General features: G+C 35.6%; 1 long non-coding RNA gene and 2 gene segments (V, D, J or C); 2 read left to right on the top strand and 1 right to left on the bottom strand.

Moving 5' to 3' along the window:
• The first annotated feature begins 4198 nt into the window (after positions 1 to 4198).
• On the top strand, positions 4199 to 5061 carry LOC113067306 (Ig kappa chain V region BS-5-like). The segment is given in 2 exon segments: positions 4199 to 4397; positions 4504 to 5061. Coding segments are annotated over 2 exon segments (372 nt in total).
• Positions 5062 to 6739: 1678 nt separating this feature from the next.
• Positions 6740 to 9150, bottom strand: LOC113067309 (uncharacterized). The gene is made up of 2 exons (XR_003279307.1): positions 9057 to 9150; positions 6740 to 7271 (listed from the first exon to the last, which is right to left on the bottom strand). It is a non-coding gene; the product is annotated as an uncharacterized LOC113067309 (long non-coding RNA).
• A 650-nt stretch (positions 9151 to 9800) lies between these two features.
• LOC113067305 (immunoglobulin kappa variable 1-39-like) lies at positions 9801 to 11363 on the top strand. The segment is given in 2 exon segments: positions 9801 to 10092; positions 10168 to 11363. Coding segments are annotated over 2 exon segments (384 nt in total).
• The last annotated feature ends 9980 nt before the right edge of the window (positions 11364 to 21343 follow it).

Raw genomic sequence — 21343 nt, 5'->3', positions numbered from 1 at the left:
GTAAACACACATCTCATGTTTAAAGACTGTACAAATATGTTGAAAGAAACAAATACGATGAGCTTTTTACAACAATTAAAAAAAAATGGCAATACACATACAGTAAAAATACTGTAAAAATACAGTAAAACAGTAAGTATCAACATGCTTTTTATATTTGCAGTGTTGTATATGTGTGTGTGGTATATATTACACAATGTTTGAGGTGTTGTTTGCGTGTGTGTTTGATTTCCTGTAAGTTTTGAGGATGTAATAAGTGTTGTATGCTTTTTGACTTGCATGTGTGAGTTTTACATTGTTCTGTGGCATTAAAAATTTAAATTGTTCCCGCGAAACACGACCAGGCGGGTTCCCTCAAACTGACTCCTTCTCTCCTGCTCGGCAGCTGGGGAAGAAACATCAACAGACACACCGCTGGATCTCGTGTGTGACGGAGTCCTTCTGTCACGATCGCGATCCAGAAAAACACAGAGAGAGATCCAAATGCAGGTATGTCTTTTATCGGGGTAATCCAAATCATAATCAGTCCAGACAGGAGTCAAAACCAAAGTAACCAATGAAACATAAACAGACACTAAACATACGGCAAGAACAAGACGAAGAATTGGTGTGAATACTACAAGAACTCTGGGACACACTAAAACAGACAGGGTATAAATACACAGGGAAATGACAATGCTAATGGGGAATTGGCTGAGTGCGATGATTAATAATCAGTGACAGCTGAGTGCAATGATTAGACAGAGATCGTGGGGAAAGAGGATATCTAGTGTTTAACCAGGGGACACAAACCAGACACTGTGACAAGTATGTTATATATAATCACATTTTCGGTATTAAAACAAGATAATTTTTCTTCTTTTTTAAAAGAAGAGAATGGTTTGTTTTATAAGTTCGATTAACTTAAATGTTGAATACTTTCTTTTAAATTAATGAATTGCTTTAGTAGCATGATGTCATTATATAATTATTTATAATTATTTATTTCCATATTCTTGAACCTCCTGGAGTCTGAGTGGGTTTTGGGGGATTGGAGATATTTTGGCATCCCCCGACATCGGTGTTTTTCATTATGTTAAAACACATTAATGGCTAAAGTCTGAATATACATAAATATGTGAGCAACATGAATGTACGTGTCTGTAATTTTGAGAAGGCATTGTTTATGACCAGTTTTTGTTTAAAATATGTTTAAAATTTGATTTAAATTTATACACTCAATAAACATAAGTATATGTTGAATACACGATTAAAATGTATTGAATAATGTATGATTCATTTTTCTTGCACGCTGTCCTTATTTTCACTGAGAAACGGTCACGTACCGGAGGTCCGGTGTCTATTTTTCAAACCGATGACTGTCACACTCGTCATTAGGATAATCCCTTATGACATGATGTATTACGAAACAGAAGACGAGTCACAGCTGCCGATTATTCATGGATGGTGTCATTTCACGGCTGGTTTCACAGTTTCACAGTTCACACTTCACGGTCAGGTGGGGAGGGGTCAAGGTCAGAGGTCAAAGTCATCAATCAAATCTTGGCAGGTGGTGCAGACTAATAACTACTGAGACATGATTAGTTCACCTCTCAAATCTTCAGGTTTGGGTTTGAGTCATTTGTTCATCCCGAGACAGCCCTACAGACATTATGCAGTGTTGCGAATCATTTCAAGGGGGCAATATGAATGATCAATCATAACTAGTTATGAGTAATTATAAATATTAAGAGCCGCTGCAAGTATTTACTTGACCTCTCAGTGTCAACTGTGTGTCAATTCTAAGAACGTTAATTTCCTGGTTAAGGAAAATAACTTTCTTACTGTACAATACTACTAAGAGCATGTAGCAACAATCTGCATGATTAGGGACTTCAGTTATGAACAAACAATGAACAACCTCAAATGTGATACAAGTAAGACTTTATTAACTACTTTAACACTTAAACTAGTCTAACATACAAACACACACACACACACAAACACACACACACACACACATGCATACAGTGTTCATAAGAAAAAGGGTAAAAGCTTGAGCAGTAAAGAGAAAATAAATAAAGACATAAAGCTCTAGTATAATTTGATATTCAGCAGATCTACATCCTGAAGGAAACATAAGTTTCTTTGTTAAAAAAAACCTTTGTAAAAGGTGCATATGATACTTAATGTATCAATTAATAAGACTAAGTTTGATACTTGCACATCTCGACTGTTTGATAAAGAGTCCTGATGCACATTGGGTTTCTGCTGAAGTGAATAGATGAGAAAGACCGGTTCAGATCAGAGGACCGTGATGAATGAATAGTCAAGGCCAAAGCCTGGCACAAGCTTAGTGTGGTTTTTAAGGCTCTTAGCTCATCATCTCCTGGAATTCCTGAATCTAAAAGAACTTCCTGATCTGGGGATCAGTGATCTATATAGGGGGATGATGTCACACCCTCAGGATTTGATTGAGCCAATGAGGAATGGTATCTTTTGGAGGGAAGTTTTACAACTCTTTGTCTCTAGTCTGGTGTCTTGCATATGAAATTAGATTGGGGGTTTCAAGAAAAGAATCTTTAAGATCATCAACATATAATATACACTCTTTTATTAGATTCATTTTACAGGGTTGTTTAGATCATGAAAAAATAAAACTCATAGATACCAAACATCATATGAGGTTATATTAACTAGTGATCCATAATACGAACGTATAAAACACATACAATACACAAAACACAATATACAAGAACAGTAAAAGCATACACAATGCCCTAAAATATATGTGAATTAATTCAAAGAAAGGTTTTTATATGGATTAATTAGAGGAGAGTCGCTTTTATGTGTATTATGTGTCTCTTTTAGAGACTTGAGTTTAGAGTTGCTTAGCCACATTCCTGGGCGTCATAAACCTAGTTTTATCAGAAAGTGTCCCTTTGGTTGCTAGGGAACCAGAGGCCTGTGCAGTCCATTTTGAGGCGATAGCTTCCTTTTGGGGGAAGGGTCCATAGACCCTTTGGTTAGATTAGGAGGCGTTAGATATTATTTGTTAAATGTTGTGTGTCTGATTTGTCCAAATGCTACAGCAGTCTGTGTCTGAAAGAGAAATGATAAGTTCACTTCTCGAGTCGTAAGGTCTGCAGTATTGTACACAGAAATTAGTTCATAATTCCCAAACTTCCCTTCAAACATGTTTACAGTGATGCGTTTCTGGTCCCAAATTGGTCTAGGCCTCAATAATACCTACATATAATAACAGCATATAGTTACTAATATGTAATGTTTGTATTCATATGATAAACTAATCAATTCTGTTTCCAGTACAGACTGCATAGCTTCAGTTTATAGAGATGTGATGTGACTAAGAACGGAGAAGTGAGGGAAACTAACAGACTAATAACAGATAATCTGAAACAATGAATGAATCATTTCTGTTTCTCATTATTTGGCCTTGGTTTTATTATAGTTTTATTGCATTAGCAGACTAATTTGAAATGTAGCATTAAGTAGATGTGTCATGGAATAATAATTTGGCTAATAACATATATTTTAATTATATTCTGCTTAAAAAAAAAAAAAGTAAAAAAAAAAAAAAAAAAAGATTTGTTCATTTTGACGAACGAGATTCAAAGATCTGAGTCAGTAAAATGATCCCCATCACACATCTGAAGCAGAGCACAGAGAACAGCGGTGTGTGTTCCCGGTCTGTGTCTGTTCTCGTGGAGTTCCACTGAAGATAAAAACTGTTCTGGACCAGAGATGACTTCTCTTTCACTCTTGTGATGCAGCTATTTTTTTGTGTCTTGAGTGTACTTCAACATGAGAAATGAGAAAGAAATTGAAGCAGTGTTTCTAAATGTATATCAATTTCTTTGTCTGCAATTTGTTCAGTTGTATTTTTTATGCTATTCCTAATTGATTTATTGTTCCTAATTTACCATAATAAAACCATAGACAAGAGTTTCTGTTGTAGCCTTACGTTTTCTGACAGAATAAATATATTTGGCATCTAAATGTTTTACTTTATTATTGGATTTTTGTTTGTTTGTTTGTTTGTTAGTTTTTTTCTTATTGGAACCAAAACTATAGGAATCAATAAGAATCTGAATCTATAAGCAGAATCAGATTCCATAAAATTCAAACAATACTGAACCACAGTCATTGTAAAATGATATTTTCTATATTTTTATTGTATATGTGTTTGTTATCAGCTCGAGCTGTTGTGAATCCTGCCCACTTCTTTGCATGGTCAGCACATGCTTCAGTGCTCTGAGAGTGTTTATAGAGCTGTGAGTTTAACACTTCATGACTGAGAGCAGAACAGAACACAATCTTCATCATCACACAAGACACAACAACAACAATGAACAACATCATCATCCTCATCTGGACCATTGCAGCTTTTATTCAAGGTAGGATGTCTATTTTTGATAATGATAATATGTTATTATTGTTTATATCAATTTAATATTCTGATATTAAGAAGATTTGCAAACTAATCTATTTTATTTTATTCAGAATCCAGAGGAATCACTGTGACTCAGCCTAAAGTTAAAACTGTCCAGCTCGGTCAAACAGCTACAAAAGAGTGTAGTACAGATCCAGGAATATATTATAGCAACTTAGCCTGGTATCAGCAGAAACCTGGAGAAGCTCCTAAACTCCTCATATATCAAATAAAAACCCTCCAGTCAGGAACTCCATCTAGATTCAGTGGCAGTGGATCTAGCGGAGGAAAAGATTTCACTCTGACCATCAGTGGAGTCCAGACTGAAGATACAGGAGATTATTACTGTCAGAGTGAACACTGGATCAGTAGTAGCTGGGTGTTCACACAGTGATAAAGAGTCGTACAAAAACCTCCGTCAGTCAGAGTCACAGTGACTGCACTGATACAGCTGAGAGACACTGCAGCTTGAGGAGATACAGTTTGTAACAAACAGCAGTTTCATCACAATACAATATAACATAGATTCTTGTTTTTTATTATATGATTTGACATTTGTTATTATAGCAAAACATGTCACGATAAGATTATGATTTGATTAACACAGCACACATTACAGCCATAAATAAGATGACATCCCTCAACTAATGTTTCCTTCTGGTATTTTTGAACATCAGAAAACAAATCACCTGAAGACAGACACTTCATATAATGACTATAACACGACATGTTTCCATTAAGGACAGAAAAGGGTTCATTTCTTTAAAGTAGGCAGGGGGGGGGGTGTTATGTGGCACCTGCCCCTTTGCCCCTTGGTGCCCGAAGTGCCCTTTTGTCAAAGCAAAATTTCCTCAAATTTTTTTTGTAATGACATGCCCTTTTGTGCATATCTGCACATGCCAAATCTAAATATTAGTACAATTTATGAACAATAATTTAGCCGTAAATAAATTGACCAACATGATGACCTTTCACCTGAAGACGATGACCTCCTCCACCCGGGACGCCGCATGCATATTTTTTAATTTGCCAGAGGATATTTTCTACACCGTGGCAGCTGGTAAGTGGTGATTCATTCTCAGCAAAGTGATTTTGATGTTTATTTACTTATTATTATTTTACAAGAACGATGTGATGTGAGAACATGCAGATATGTTGTTTATATTGCTGTGTGTAGCCTGTAGTGTAGAAGTAACACTAGCGTGCTGTTTGAGGGAGAAAAGTTTCACAGGCATCGAGGGGTCTGGTCTTTTTTATGTTGTTTGACTAAAATATTATTATATTACAGTATTTATTTATTTTTTTAAACGTAGTGCCTTAAAAATAATTATCTCAACACTGGTAAGGCTTATTCAGATTTTCTCATTCTCTTAATTTTTCATTATAAAAATAAAAACAATTCAGAAATGAATTAAAATATAATTATATTTTAAATGTGATGCAAATATTTTGTTTTAACAACAGTGTTTACAACAGCAAGACCACTTTAGCCTGTAAACTCAATAATATCTCTCTGGAAATAAATGTAGAAATATCAATGTCAATATAAACTGAATAACATACCTGAGCTGACATCAAAGTGCAGTGTGAAGGAGATGTGACCCTAGTAGATTTCAGGAAAAGGTGTGAAATGTCATTGTGTGTTTGTATGTGTGTTCTGCAGTGCAAAGATGCCTCCCAGAGGATAAAAACCAAAAATCCCTATCCAGCTTGTTCATGAAGAGCACAGTTAACACAGTAAATATCTCTGTTAGTAGTAATGATAACACAGTATCATTACTACTAACAGAAATCTTGTATTTCTAAAGAGAATGAGTCAGTGTTTAATATGATCATCATGTTTTAGATGTAAGATATGATTCCTGTCAGTCAAACTGAACAGACTGCATTCAGTCACTTCTGATATCTGGACGTGATGCTTTCCATTTCACTCACAGAAAGATTTATATTCTTACAAAATTTGTATCAGAATGGCTTTTTATGTTTTTATGACATTTTTCATATACAGTATATTCAAATTATCTCTTGACTACAGCAGAAGTGAAACTGGTGTGTTTCAGTCCAGATCATGTAACCAATCAAACAGTGACTCTGGGAGTGTGAGCTGAAAATCTCATTTGCATTGTCAGGGTGGAGTGATTGTGATCCTCTCAGAATAGAGCAGCTCTGTCTCCAGAGACCATGTTCAAACCCCAAGAGCTTTATTTGACTAGATTTACTGCTACTGATCGAGCTTCTGAAAAACACCTGGACAAACACTACATGCATCTTCATCTGTTAGTTGAATGATGTTGTCAGACACAAATGGAGTTTGTTGAGAAGCTTTATTGAATGTTGCAGCAAACACAGCAGATTGAAAGATCAGCCAGTGCTTTGACACTAGAGCTCTCTTTCAGTATTGAGTTGTAAATGACTACAGCTGCAGCACTAGACTCATGTGAATCCTGCCTGACACAGGACACTCAGATACGCTCATCTTCAGGAGAGAGCAGCGCTCACTGGAGAAACATCAGCACTGCGAGCGACTAACAGCGACTCTTGTGGAACGAGGCCTCATGAGGAGCTCCATCATGTGTTACTCTGCAGACGTACTGCTCTCCCGCTTCCCAGCGTGCTTTGCTGAGGGTCAGGACACTACTGCGGCTGTAGCGGCCGTCCTGCTCGCTCTCTGCGCTGGTCACAACCCCCTCGGTGACCTCTGAGCCGTCCAGTGTCCAGCTCACCAGCGCCCCCTGTGGAGAGTAAGAGCTGAGCAGGCAGAGCAGTGCGGCTGAGTCTCCAGAGATCTGCAGAGAAGAGGGCGGCAGCAGAGACACTGAGGGCTTCACTGTGGGACCAGCTGCAGGAGACAAACACAACACATTCACAAACACAGAGAAAACACACTGCAGCTCCAGCACTCTTCTGTCCTGCAGCATTCACAGCATTTCAACAGGACTTTCAGCAGCAGACATGAGGAGTGCAGTCAAAATCACAACAGTCTCATCATTCATCTTATTCAACATCACTACAGCTAAATATTACTATCTATACAATATACAGACTACACAAATACTTTACACATTTAAATTAAACCTAATAAAAAACTAAACTAAACATACTAATACACTGACTACAGTAATCCTGTAGTTTTAACATAACATAGTGTTTATGTGTTTTTATACGTTTCACATTACATTTCAAATACACAATGTGTGACTACAAGTTAGAGTATGTTACTATCATAATTAGAAATGAACTGAATCAAATGAGTTTAAAAGATTTAAACATATTTTGTATGCATATTAAAATCACTGAATTAGAACAACACGATCAAAACAGATTCAGAATCATTAAATAATTTGCAGAAAACTGCTACCTTTACATTTTAACATCAAATCTCTGTTTTTTATTTACAATAAAATACTATGAACAAAATATAGAAATGTATAAAAGGAAAAAAAAAAACTGTGATTAACTGATAAAACATTATGAAAGTGTTGTGACAGGAATTGTTTGTTCAAAGTGAATGGTAAAAAAATTCTAATAACATTCAGTTTTTAAGTCATTTATAATTGATTATTTAATGATGAAGTAATCATTTACAAAACATTCACAAGCAATTAATAAGTGATATGCTAACAATTTGTGTGTGTTTTGTTCATTCATTAAACTAAGTAAACTATCAATTACAAAACATGACTATGTGTTCATAAATGATTAATAAGTGAAATGTTAATATTTTTATCTGTTTTGTATATTAAGTTATAAATAATAATTATTATATGATTAGATTATGATTGACTAATAATTTACAAAACATGACTATATATTCACAAATGATTATTAAGTAATATGCTAACTATTTATAAATCTTGTAAGTTATCTTTAAAAATAGTATCATAAAATAATCAAACAGATCCTTAGTTAAATATTAATGCACTGAATAAAATTATACAAAAAATAAATAAATAAATAAAAATAAGATAAGTGGTTGCAAACAATACATTTTAGCTACAATAAAATAAAAATGTTGAATTTTAGTAAACTATATTAGTTTATTTAAATGTAGCTAAAATAAATTGATTGCAACTACTTATCTCAATAAAAATAGATTAATTAATAAATTCATTTTCAGTATAATTACTAGTGAACTACTATAATTACTAGTGAAGTTACTAGTTAATATATTAATCACTTATAAATCATTGAAGTGTCAACATTGTACTATGTTACAGTTAAAATACTCCATGTGTGTCAGAAGACATCTGTCTAACTCTCACCAGTCGCCCTTACACTGCAGTACACACTACAAAGTGTTCAAACGCTGTTGTGTAAACGCATGAATACATCATTTACAACACTTTCTGCATTCTTTAATCTAGTGTAAACTACTCATCAGATGTAAATGTTTTTTAAAAAAAGATCTACAAATGATTAGTTTACACTTTCACAATAAACAATTGAAACAATATTTCAGATTCAATATTTGTATAAATAATATTTATTGTCAATAATATATATATATATATATATATATATATATATATATATATATATATATATATATATATATATATAATTTATGTTCATTTTTTTACAATCTAAACTGTATGTTTTTAATGAAGAATTTTAACAGACTTACCGAGCACCAGTTTAGTTCCTCCACCTCTATTCCACTCGAGTGAACACACACTCCAGCAGAGAGAGAAACACTTCAACACACTGAGAGTAGAAACATCTCAGCCTTAGCATTTTGAAAATGCATTTCAAATAAAACTTTCCCAAAAATTATCTTCTAAATGTTCTTATATAAGAATTTTTTAAGATACAGTATATATTTAATGACCTAATGACCTTTGACCTCTTTTATCATGGATGTCGTTGTGTTTCTCTTAATGTTTCTATTCTTCATCTGCAGCTCAATCACCGTGAATCCACTTTACATTTGAAACCCTGGACCTGGATTCAACAACAGTGACTAAAATAATGACCATACTTTATTTTAAGGTCCAGTTCTCGCTATTAAACCATTAACTATGACTCTTAATTCACTGCATATTAATAGTAATACATAAAGTATTCTCGTAGCTTCATAATATTACAGTTGAACCCTGATGTCACATGGATTATGTTACCGATCTCCTTGCTATGTTTCTGGACGTTGATCGTGTTGATTTCTTTGCCGTCTATGGAGGGTCAGAAAGCTCAGATTTCATCAATAATATCTTAATTTGTGTTTCTGAAGATGAACGGAGGTCTTACAGGTTTGTAACGACATGAGGCTGAGTAATTAATGACAGAATATTATTTTTGGGTGAACTAACCCTTTAAGTTTAGGTACAGTTAATGTGTTAATAATAGGCATGCTAATAAGCAATTATTTAATAGTGAGGATTGGTCCCTTTACTAATGTGTTACCAAAATAATATTTGTGAAAATCTTAAATCAAATATACTATAATATGGTTTTGTTGGCAGCTCAGTCTGTTGTGAATCCTGCCCACTTCTTTGCATGTTCAGCACATGCTTCAGTGCTCTGAGAGTGTTTATAGAGCTGTGAGTTTAACACTTCATGACTGAGAGCAGAACAGAACACAATCTTCATCATCACACAAGACACAACAACAACAATGAACAACATCATCATCCTCATCTGGACTCTGACGCTCTGGATACAGGGTAAATATTTTGTACATTACGCACATCTTATGAACAGTCCAATAACCACTGAATTAATATGATGTCTTATTTCAGAGATCTGGGGACAAGTGACTGTGACTCAGAATCCAGAAATAAAACCCATCAAACAAGGAGAAACTGTTACGATCAGCTGTAAAACCAGTCAGCCGATTTCTGACTGTAGTGACTGTGTGTCTTGGTATCAGCAGAAACCTGGAGAAGCTCCTAAACTCCTCATATATTACACAAGAAGCCTCCAGTCAGGAACTCCATCTAGATTCAGTGGCAGTGGATCAAACTATGGAAGTGATTTCACTCTGACCATCAGTGGAGTCCAGACTGAAGATACAGGAGATTATTACTGTATGAGTCTACACTACATCAGTAGTAGCTATGTGTTCACACAGTGATAAAGAGTCGTACAAAAACCTCCGTCAGTCAGAGTCACAGTGACTGCACTGATACAGCTGAGAGACACTGCAGCTGCTGATGAGAGGCAGGTGGTAAACAATTCAATGACAATAATGTTAAATTACACATTTTCTAATAGCATGAAATATTAATAATAATATTATTATTAACTTATTTAACTAAATAGTTCAAACATAGTTGTTGTATGTCTTGTAGTTTATTTTATTTTAAATAACCGTTAGTGCTCAGTCAGTTCAGTATGTGTGTCTCTCCTCTTGTGTTTCAGATCAGAGAATGAGGATGGAGTGGAAATTTCTGTGGCTTCATGTCTATGATTGAATCTTTGCTGATATTCAGTACAGCTTCACTTTTTGTCACGTGATATTGTTTAAATGTAGCAGAATGAAAGAAAACAACAAAACATTTTCAAGCCTAAAACAACTTCAGCATGGACATTCACTCTAAACTTTGAATGTAAAAAAATAAAAAATAAAATCAAAACACAAAACAAATAATGTAACTAATAACAATAAAGATTAATGATAATTTGCATTAATACAAATGTAAATATATAAAAAAATTATTTAAAAAAAACGTTAAAAATCCTACATTTTCCCAAGATATTTACTGATTTGGGATGTTTTAGCTGCACACTCTTGTATAATTAACTCCATTTGCAGGTATTTTCATGCTTCATTTTGAGGAATCAAAGCAATAAAGATGACTGGATGAACTAAATGTATCAAAATGTGCAGCACACAACAGATCACACTCTCTGAAATACTGTATTCCTGTAGTATGAAAATATACTATACTATATATATATCATTGTTGTCTAATAAACACTGTTTCACATGTGATCTGATGTTTCTGAGGATTTCTTCTGGGGCACACATACAGTATTGTTCAAAATAATAGCAGTACAATGTGACTAACCAGAATAATCAAGGTTTTTCGTATATTGTTTTATTGCTACGTGGCAAACAAGTTACCAGTAGGTTCAGTAGATTCTCAGAAAACAAATGAGACCCAGCATTCATGATATGCACGCTCTTAAGGCTGTGCAATTGGGCAATTAGTTGAATTAGTTGAAAGGGGTGTGTTCAAAAAAATAGCAGTGTGGCATTCAATCACTGAGGTCATCAATTTTGTGAAGAAACAGGTGTGAATCAGGTGGCCCCTATTTAAGGATGAAGCCAACACTTGTTGAACATGCATTTGAAAGCTGAGGAAAATGGGTCGTTCAAGACATTGTTCAGAAGAACAGCGTACTTTGATTAAAAAGTTGATTAGAGAGGGGAAAACCTATAAAGAGGTGCAAAAAATGATAGGCTGTTCAGCTAAAATGATCTCCAATGCCTTAAAATGGAGAACAAAACCAGAGAGACGTGGAAGAAAACGGAAGACAACCATCAAAATGGATAGAAGAATAACCAGAATGGCAAAGGCTCAGCCAATGATCACCTCCAGGATGATCAAAGACAGTCTGGAGTTACCTGTAAGTACTGTGACAGTTAGAAGACGTCTGTGTGAAGCTAATCTATTTTCAAGAAACCCCCGCAAAGTCCCTCTGTTAAAAAAAAGGCATGTGCAGAAGAGGTTACAATTTGCCAAAGAACACATCAACTGGCCTAAAGAGAAATGGAGGAACATTTTGTGGACTGATGAGAGTAAAATTGTTCTTTTTGGGTCCAAGGGCCACAGGCAGTTTGTGAGACGACCCCCAAACTCTGAATTCAAGCCACAGTACACAGTGAAGACAGTGAAGCATGGAGGTGCAAGCATCATGATATGGGCATGTTTCTCCTACTATGGTGTTGGGCCTATTTATCGCATACCAGGGATCATGGATCAGTTTGCATATGTTAAAATACTTGAAGAGGTCATGTTGCCCTATGCTGAAGAGGACATGCCCTTGAAATGGTTGTTTCAACAAGACAATGACCCAAAACACAATAGTAAACGGGCAAAGTCTTGGTTCCAAACCAACAAAATGAATGTTATGGAGTGGCCAGCCCAATCTCCAGACCTTAATCCAATTGAGAACTTGTGGGGTGATATCAAAAATGCTGTTTCTGAAGCAAAACCAAGAAATGTGAATGAATTGTGGAATGTTGTTAAAGAATCATGGAGTGGAATAACAGCTGAGAGGTGCCACAAGTTGGTTGACTCCATGCCACACAGATGTGAAGCAGTTTTAAAAAACTGTGGTCATACAACTAAATATTAGTTTAGTGATTCACAGGATTGCTAAATCCCAGAAGAAAAAAAATGTTTGTACAAAATAGTTTTGAGTTTGTACAGTCAAAGGTAGACACTGCTATTTTTTTGAACACACCCCTTTCAACTAATTGCCCAATTGCACAGCCTTAAGAGCGTGCATATCATGAATGCTGGGTCTTGTTTGTTTTCTGACAATCTACTGAACCTACTGGTAACTTGTTTGCCACGTAGCAATAAAAAATATACTAAAAACCTTGATTATTCTGGTTAGTCACATTGTACTGCTATTATTTTGAACAATACTGTATGGGAGGGTCAGATTTTGGCAATAATGAATCTATTCATCCGAACTTCCTTGGGCTGACAGGACGGTCTGCTGCTGCTGGTGTAATGATGTGAGGAATGTTTTCTGGACCCACCCTTACGAAAGGAAAATATATTTACCAATATATTTCTTAAAATGTATTGTGGTATATTGATATATATTATTTTCCCTTTTTATTTTCTAATATTTTATATATTTGAATACATTTAATAATATATTGACGATACATATATTATATAATATATTGCAAAACATACAAATGATTGCCGCTTTCAATATATTGCAATATATTGGAAAAAATAAATATATATAAGAATATATGCCTAATATATTACATTATATTTTCCAATATACTGTACTGCATTATATTTTTGTTTCATAAGGGCATGTGGACCTGTTAACACCAATCAGTCATCACTTAAATGCCAAAAACTAGAGTATTGTTCCTGACCATGAGTATAGAGTTTAGAGACTGAGTCTTGTGTTGTGAAATGTGTTTTGACTGGAAAGTACATCAGCAGCGACCTACAGCCAGGGTTGGGAAAAGATACATCCAAATTTTAAGTGTATCGAAATGAACTACAAAATACAGCAGTCAGACTATGTATGAAAATAAACTACTGTGTTTATGTATTTTTAAAATACTTAAAAATGGGGATCTCATGGTCACAAACTCCCATTTCTAATCTTAGTCAGAGGATGAAGGGTTAACGAATACCTTTACATTTGGGCATCACATGCTTGCTCATACAAAAAGTGTAGTTTCTTTGTCATGTTAGCACAACTTGCTCATGTTCATACAAGTCGGTGATAGACGGATATCATGATGTCCCAGGAGACGTGTTTTCTGCTCCATTCATTCATGACCTTCAGTTTGAGCTTCTGTATTCTGGACACAGATTTGCTGCAAAACCAGAATCCATTTTAATCAACTGTAAATAATGATTTCTGAAGGAGACTAAATCAAATAACATTTTATATATTACATATGTATAATGCCAATTACATAATTGAACAATACAAAGCCAGATCATAAATGATAAATGCATATCATCAATTGCTCAAAGATAGTGATGTGGCACTGCTCAGTGGCTGACACGCACACGGGATCTCTGATTGTTTGGTCAATGTTTGTTAGTACACATTGTCTTTTTTTCTTTCTTTTCTCTTCCTGTTTTTCTAGTTTTTGTTTGTTTATTAATTACGGTCCCACGGTGTCAAGTTGTGTATTTAAATGTCGCGAGTGTAAACGTCTGCAATTGGATGTAAACAATGGACGGTAACATGGCTTATTTGGAACCACCGGCGGCGCCAGGGGGGGTCTTGGGGGGTCTCAAGACCCTGCCAAAAAATGCCTTGACCCCCCATTTGACCCCCCAGCCTCTTCCTGATTAAAAAATATATATATTCGGGATAAAGATCCAAAGATGTTTCTCTTCAAACTACGCAGAACAATAATAAATAATAATTATTTCGACATTTATTCATACACTGAACCGAGAACCGTTTCTGTCGGACGCGTCCGATTCGAGAACCGATGAGCTGATGATAACTGCGCATGCGTGATTCAGCGTGAAGCAGACTGACACAGAGCGCATCTGAACCGAACTGATTCTTTTGGTGATTGATTCTGAACTGATTCTGTGCTAATGTTATAAGCGCGGGTAAACCAAAGGCTTGAATGAAGGGCAATCATCGCCAATGACGGCATTATCGAGCGCAAAAGAACCGGTGAACCATTTTTTTTTTCAACTGGTTTACTTGATCGAATTGTCCGAAAGAACCGGTTCACTTGAGCACCTGCTCCGCCCCTTAAGACAAGTGCCCTTTTGTCAAAGCAAAATTTCCTCAAATCTTTTTTGTAATAACAAACTTTTGTGAATGCCTGCCCACGCCCAATCATAATATTAGTACAATTTATTAATAATAATTTAGCCGTAAATAAAATGACCAGCATGATGACCGTTCACCTGACTACGACCTCATCCAACCGGGAAGATTCCTCATGCTGCACTCGCATTTTTTAATTGCTAGAGGATATTTTCAACATCGTGGCAGCTGGTAAGTGGTGTTTCATTCTCAGCAAAGTGATTCTGATGTTTATTTACTTATTATTATTTTACAAGAACGATGTGATGTGAGAACATGCAGATACGTTGTTTATATTGCTGTGTGTAGCCTGTAGTGTAGAAGTAACACTAGCGTGCTGTTTGAGGGAGAAAGGTTTCACAGGCATGGAGGGGTCTGGTCTTTTTTATGTTATTTGAATAAACTTTTATTATATTACAGTACTTATTTATTTTTAACACGTAAAAATAATTATCACAACACTGGTAAGGCTTGTTCAGATTTTCTCATTCTCTGAATTATCATTATAAAAATAAAAACAATTCAGAAATGAATTAAAATATAATTATATTTTAAATGTGATGCAAATATTTTTTTCTACAATAGCAACAGTGTTTACAACAGAAAGACCACTTTAGCCTGTAAACTCAATAATATCTGTCTGGAAATAAATGTAAAAATATCAATGTCAATAAAAATGCATAATATACCTGACATCAAAGTGCAGTGTGAAGGATATGAATAACAAATGTAGCCTGTCATTTGTTTACATTGCAAAGGTGTTTTTGTTGTTTAGTAGCAGAAATATGCAGTTATTAGCCATGTCCACTGTATTTTTTGTTGGTTTTCATGAGACCTCCCTTGAAAAGACCAGGACCCCCCATTGCCCCCCCAATCAAAATTGTCTGGAGCCGCCACTGTTTGGAACTCTTTCTGGCGATCACTGTACTCTCTCTACTTCTGTCAAACGCTGAGCCATTCAGGATAACCTACGGCAGACATCAACTACTTCAGCTGGGCCTAACAACACTGCTGCAGTGGACACCTCCGACAGATTTTCCCTTGGAATGCCTACGTCCAACTGAACAGCGATTTGTCAGGACAAAGAGGAAGCGTGGCTCGAGAGGAGGAATTAAACGCCGCGTTCGGCGAGAGGATCTAAACCCCCACTACCAACTATGGTCCTCTCTAATGTGAGATCGCTGAGGAACAAATTAGATGAACTCCATGCCTCTACGCAATACCGGTATGAATACAGAGATAGTTGTTTGTTATGTTTCAGTGAGACTTGGTTGAACCATACAGTGAATGATGACAGTCTTTCCCTACCTGGCTTTGGTACACCGTTAAGACTTGATAGAGATCAACAAGCTACGGGGAAATAAGTATCTGGGCACTATTATTGATCACAAACTTACCTGGTCTGCTAACACATTAGCAAGATACTCGAAAGCAGAGCATCTCCAGTCTCGTAGATCAGTTTACCCTCGATCTGGCTCTGAGGATACTGGATGATCCATCCCACCCACTTTTTTCAGAGTTTTCACCCCTCCCCTCTGGACGCAGATTTCGAATGTCCCTGACAAAAACTAAATGTGCCATTACATCATTTGTGCTGCGGAGCATTCAGTTACTGAACAGATCAGACAAAGGCACAAAGACATTTTTAAATGTGCACTATTGATTATCTGTTTAATTATTTACGGATTTATGTTAGTGATTAGATTGATGATTGTATGTCAACACCATTGCTGTTTTGTTGTTTGTTTTGTTTTGTTCTGGCTCGCGAGATCCAGTTTCCTGCAGAGTTTAGCTCCGACTCTATTAAACACACCTGCCTGTGATTTTCTAATGATCCTGAAGACACTGATTAGCAAACTCGTGCGTGTTTGATTAGGGTTAGAGCTAAACTTCGCAGGAAAGTGGATCTCGCGAGCCAGATTTGAGGATCACTGGTGTAAATGTTAAATGTGGCTCCCTTGAGTGCAAAACAAATTCCCCTCGGGGCAATAAAGGTTTCATCATCATCATCAAAGATGAATCTAAGAGTAAGAGATGCAAACCTGACAGCAGCCTACTGCCACAGTAAAGTCAGAGCAGCAAGAAAGAGACAGATTTCATTTGTTATTTATTATTACCATGATTATTATTATTTATAAATTCTTTGGAATTATTACACTCATATCAACACGTTTTCACCCCATTACAATTCTAAATTAAATGAGCTTTCCTTCATAGTGCTGCTCCTGCTAAGCATCCTCAAAGAAAGCTGTAATGAATTATCCATGCAGTATGTGTTTGTGTTTGCTCTGGAAAGTGTTGAGCAGAGCAGCCAATCACAGACATATTCAGTGTTCTGCAAGCTCCAGAATCATCCTATTATGACAAAAAGTAGTGTAACATGCACTGTAAGTGAAATAGCATTTGTGCAGTGAAGAGAGCTTCATTGATTATAATAACTACATTTTGTGAGATCACGATGGACTAAGACAAGTGAAGTTAAGTTTTTGTGATTTTAAGGGAACACTTTTTGACTATATACAGTATAAATCGGAACTTGTATAAAACCTTTGTTTTGCTTTGCTTTTTTTTATGGACACACTGCTAAATTTCAGGAATGACATCTGCATATTAATCTGTAAAATTATAAATCAAAGCTAGAGCATCCTCAGTGATATAATTCTTGAACAAGGGCTGATCGTACAATACATCATTTGGAGCTGTATGTACTTGAGAACAGAAGGTTAAAGATCGACAAGTTTATTTTAACACAGGTTATATCCAAGAAAAGTTCATTATTGTTTAACATTTACATTATTAACATGTTGTAATAACTATATATATGTCCCTCACAGGGTGGAATGTTTTCCCAGAGCTTGACCTATATCCATTCATAATAGTTAATAATTTCACTATTTGCAAAAAACATACAAATCATGTAACTCTTATGAAGCCAAAATGTTATCGCATACCAGGAATGACCCAGTTATTAATTATTAGTTTGAGTATAGTTCTGTGTAACTGTGTAAACCGCGCTGTCAGCAGACATTTCATAATCTTGAATGACAAAACATTAATCATTTTGATATAACATTCCAGTTGAGAAATACAATAAAATACAATGATTTGTTTGTTATATTACAATATTCCAGAGAATATTATTCAGTGAATTAACATTATCCAGTGAATTATTCTTGACTCTGTAGCTATAAAAAAGCTTATAAGCCTACTAAAATGGTAGTTTAAAATGAAGTTGATATGACTCTTGTCCTTTATTATTTTCTCCATTTTAAAACATTAGACATCCTTTTTGTATTTTTTTTTTTTTTTTTTGCTTATTGTTAATATTATTGTTGTTGCTGTTGATGCTTATAAATAAATAAATAAATAAACACATTATTTTCCACATTTGACTCAAGCATGTGACAGAAATACGCCCATTAACATACTATGATGCCATGTCCTGGTGCGACAAGACAAAACCAGTTAAACCTATTACACACCAGGCATTTGTCGCAATGGGGACATAATTACTGATTGTAATGACTTATACTGACTTTTTACGTGTTGTGTTGCATAACTTGCTGCGTAAACTTAAAGGGGGGGTGAAATGCTATTTCATGTTTGTTTCATGTTTGTTCCAAAAATACTCCTTCAAACGTACAACTTAATTTTTGAAACTTTGTCCATGTTTAGCATGGGAATCCAACTCTTTAACAGTGTAAAAAACTCAGTATGCATTAAATAGCATGGTTTGTCACAAGTTTCTGAAAGTTTTTTTCGAGTATGGCTCTGTGTGACGTTAGATGGAGTGGAATTTCCTTATATGGGTCCTGAGGGCACTTCTGCCGGAAGAGCGCGCGCTCCCGTAGAGCACAGCACTGAGAGCACAACAGACATTCACTGATCAGAGCGAGAGACCGAATTGTCACAAAAGGAGTGTGTTTTTGGTTGCCAGGGCAAGACAACCCTGCACAGATTACCAAAAGAGAAACAGCATTAAGGGACCAGGGGATGGAGTTTATTTTTACAGAGCATCAACGGAGTTGTGCAAGTGTTTGTTCCCTGCATTTCGAAGATGCTTGTTTTACAAACAAGGCCCAGTTTGACGCCGGATTTGCACATTGTTTATTTCTTAAGGATAATGCACTGCTTCAAATATCTCTGTGTTGTTAACTTAGCTATCGGCGCGTAAGCACATCAAGTAAACAACATGCAATGTTGTCATCAAACTGCACTTTCCACATGTACACCTTAAAAAAAAAAAAGACTTAAAAAGTGTAACTTACGCAAAAGCCTACTCGCGCTCGTGATTCTTTAGCTCCGCCCACACGTCACGCCTACAGACGCTCGTGTTTTTCCGTGGGTTTTCACCCCCCACACCATGTCTGCATAATTGGAGAAACAAGCCTACACTACACTCCTTAAAACTTGTGGTTGAATCATCAGTGGGAAATTATTTAAAAATGTAAACGTACTAACAGACTGTGATTCAGAAAAGACGTCATTGTAGTCTTCTCTCCCAGGATCAGGAAACAGTCCTCCATAAAATGCGCTGTACACATCTGAATATTTGGGCTGAACTGTTCTGGAACAGTGTTATAGATACAACTTAACCCCTGATTTCTAGTTGTGTCCTCTTTTGAAAGAACAAACAAAGTAATTTCACTTTCACAATGAAACACAGCGCATCCACAACATGGCGTTGGCGGCGACAGCGATAATAAAAGTTGCCTTCTTTCTTTGCGTGAACATCTGGGCGGCGTTATGCAAATCTTCTCACATAGTGACAGATATGTTGGTACATTTTAGGGGTGTGTGGTTGACATTTAACTTTTATAAAGAATGTCTCTTTGGATTTGAGACTTCAGTCTTTGCAACTTTACAAATCTTCTTATTATGCTCCAAGAGCTTGTAACAATCCAAAGAGAAAGGAACTTGAAATCGCATCATATGATCCTTTCAACCACTATAGAGCAGAAGTTAAACTTATTTATTAAGTAATTACATTAAACCCTACATATACAGGATAACAATAATTGTACAAATAATGTAAAAACATTAAACCCTATTACACCAGTGTCTTGTTTTTACTGAACTCTGCAAAACACAAAGCATACTGAACAAAAAGATCCTCAAAACAGAAGTCTGTGGTTAACTGAGTGTTTACAGCTGAACTAGAAAGACACATACTGCGAGAGTACAGTGAAGCTGGCAAGAAACAGAGAGATCCCATTTGTAATGTATTTTATAATATTTATTCATTTCATTTATTCAATTTATAGAATTTTTTTTTTTTTGGGGGGGGGGATACTGCACTCATATCAACAAGTTGTCACCCAATTATTATTCTAAATCTAAATGAACTTTTCTTTATAGCGCTCACACCCCACTCTTAGTTTGGCATCAATAGTCAACATGAGAAACATTCTGATGTACATTAAAAGTGTGTTCAAAAATAATAAAACTCTCCAGACAAAAAAAAAATATATGTGACTTTTACTGTGATGACTAATGACTTTAAATCCTGGCACGTTTCTGAAGGGTTTTGTTGTGTTATATGTGTGTGAGAAAAAATAAAAACTGGAGAGAAGTCAGGTGGCTTACTTTATTGCCTGTGTTATATTTATATATGCCATTTATAATTTTTTATAAATGCTATGAGTAGCTGTGCACACACAAGCGATGGGATTCCAGGTTTACAAGCACCGCTTGCAAATCCCTCACTTCACCACTATTACCAGTTTGCCCAAAAATGAACAAGAGACTTGTGCTTTCATCAGTGTGAGACTTCATTCATGTAAAGGTGATACTGTTGCGGAACAATATACAGTATGTGTGGCTCACTGGGAATATTCCTGAATCTTCCAATGACCATTCCAGGCCTGTATATGCACGAATATATTATATACAGGCACGGATCTGCTGGGGTGTTCAAAACAATAAAGAGGACCCTCAGATAAAGCTGTAATAAAAACATATTTGAGAAAAAGATCTGGCAAACAATCCAGTGCTTATTTGTGTTTGCGCTCTGGACACTATGTAAATGATAGAATCATTGTGAAGTGATTATAACAGAATTCTGTGAGATCGCGGTATTAGAGTGACAAGTTTTTTAGTGATATTAACTGGGAGCACTTTTTTCACACTTTCTAGGTTTGGCTATAATTTGTATAAAATAAATTGTTTTTCACGTACATGCTGCAAGAATTTCAGGCATGAAGTCTGTATAATTACATACACTTAAGAAAAGAACCCAAAAACTTTCTTTACTGTCATACATTAAATCAGAGTAAACTTTTTCTGTTTTAAATCAAGAAATAAAAAAAAAAAAAATTTGCAACCTGACCCAGTTACACCAGTTCTGTCAAGAGGAGTGGACCATTCCAGTGAACTATTGTAGAAAGATTGTGGAAGGATACCCAAAAACATTTGGCCCAGTTT

The sequence above is a fragment of the Carassius auratus genome, chromosome 50 (assembly GCF_003368295.1).
Source record: "Carassius auratus strain Wakin chromosome 50, ASM336829v1, whole genome shotgun sequence".
In the NCBI taxonomy this organism is placed as follows: Eukaryota; Metazoa; Chordata; class Actinopteri; order Cypriniformes; family Cyprinidae; genus Carassius; species Carassius auratus.
The sequence above is the reverse complement of the archived record's forward strand: the minus strand, read 5'-3'. Positions and strand labels throughout refer to the sequence as shown.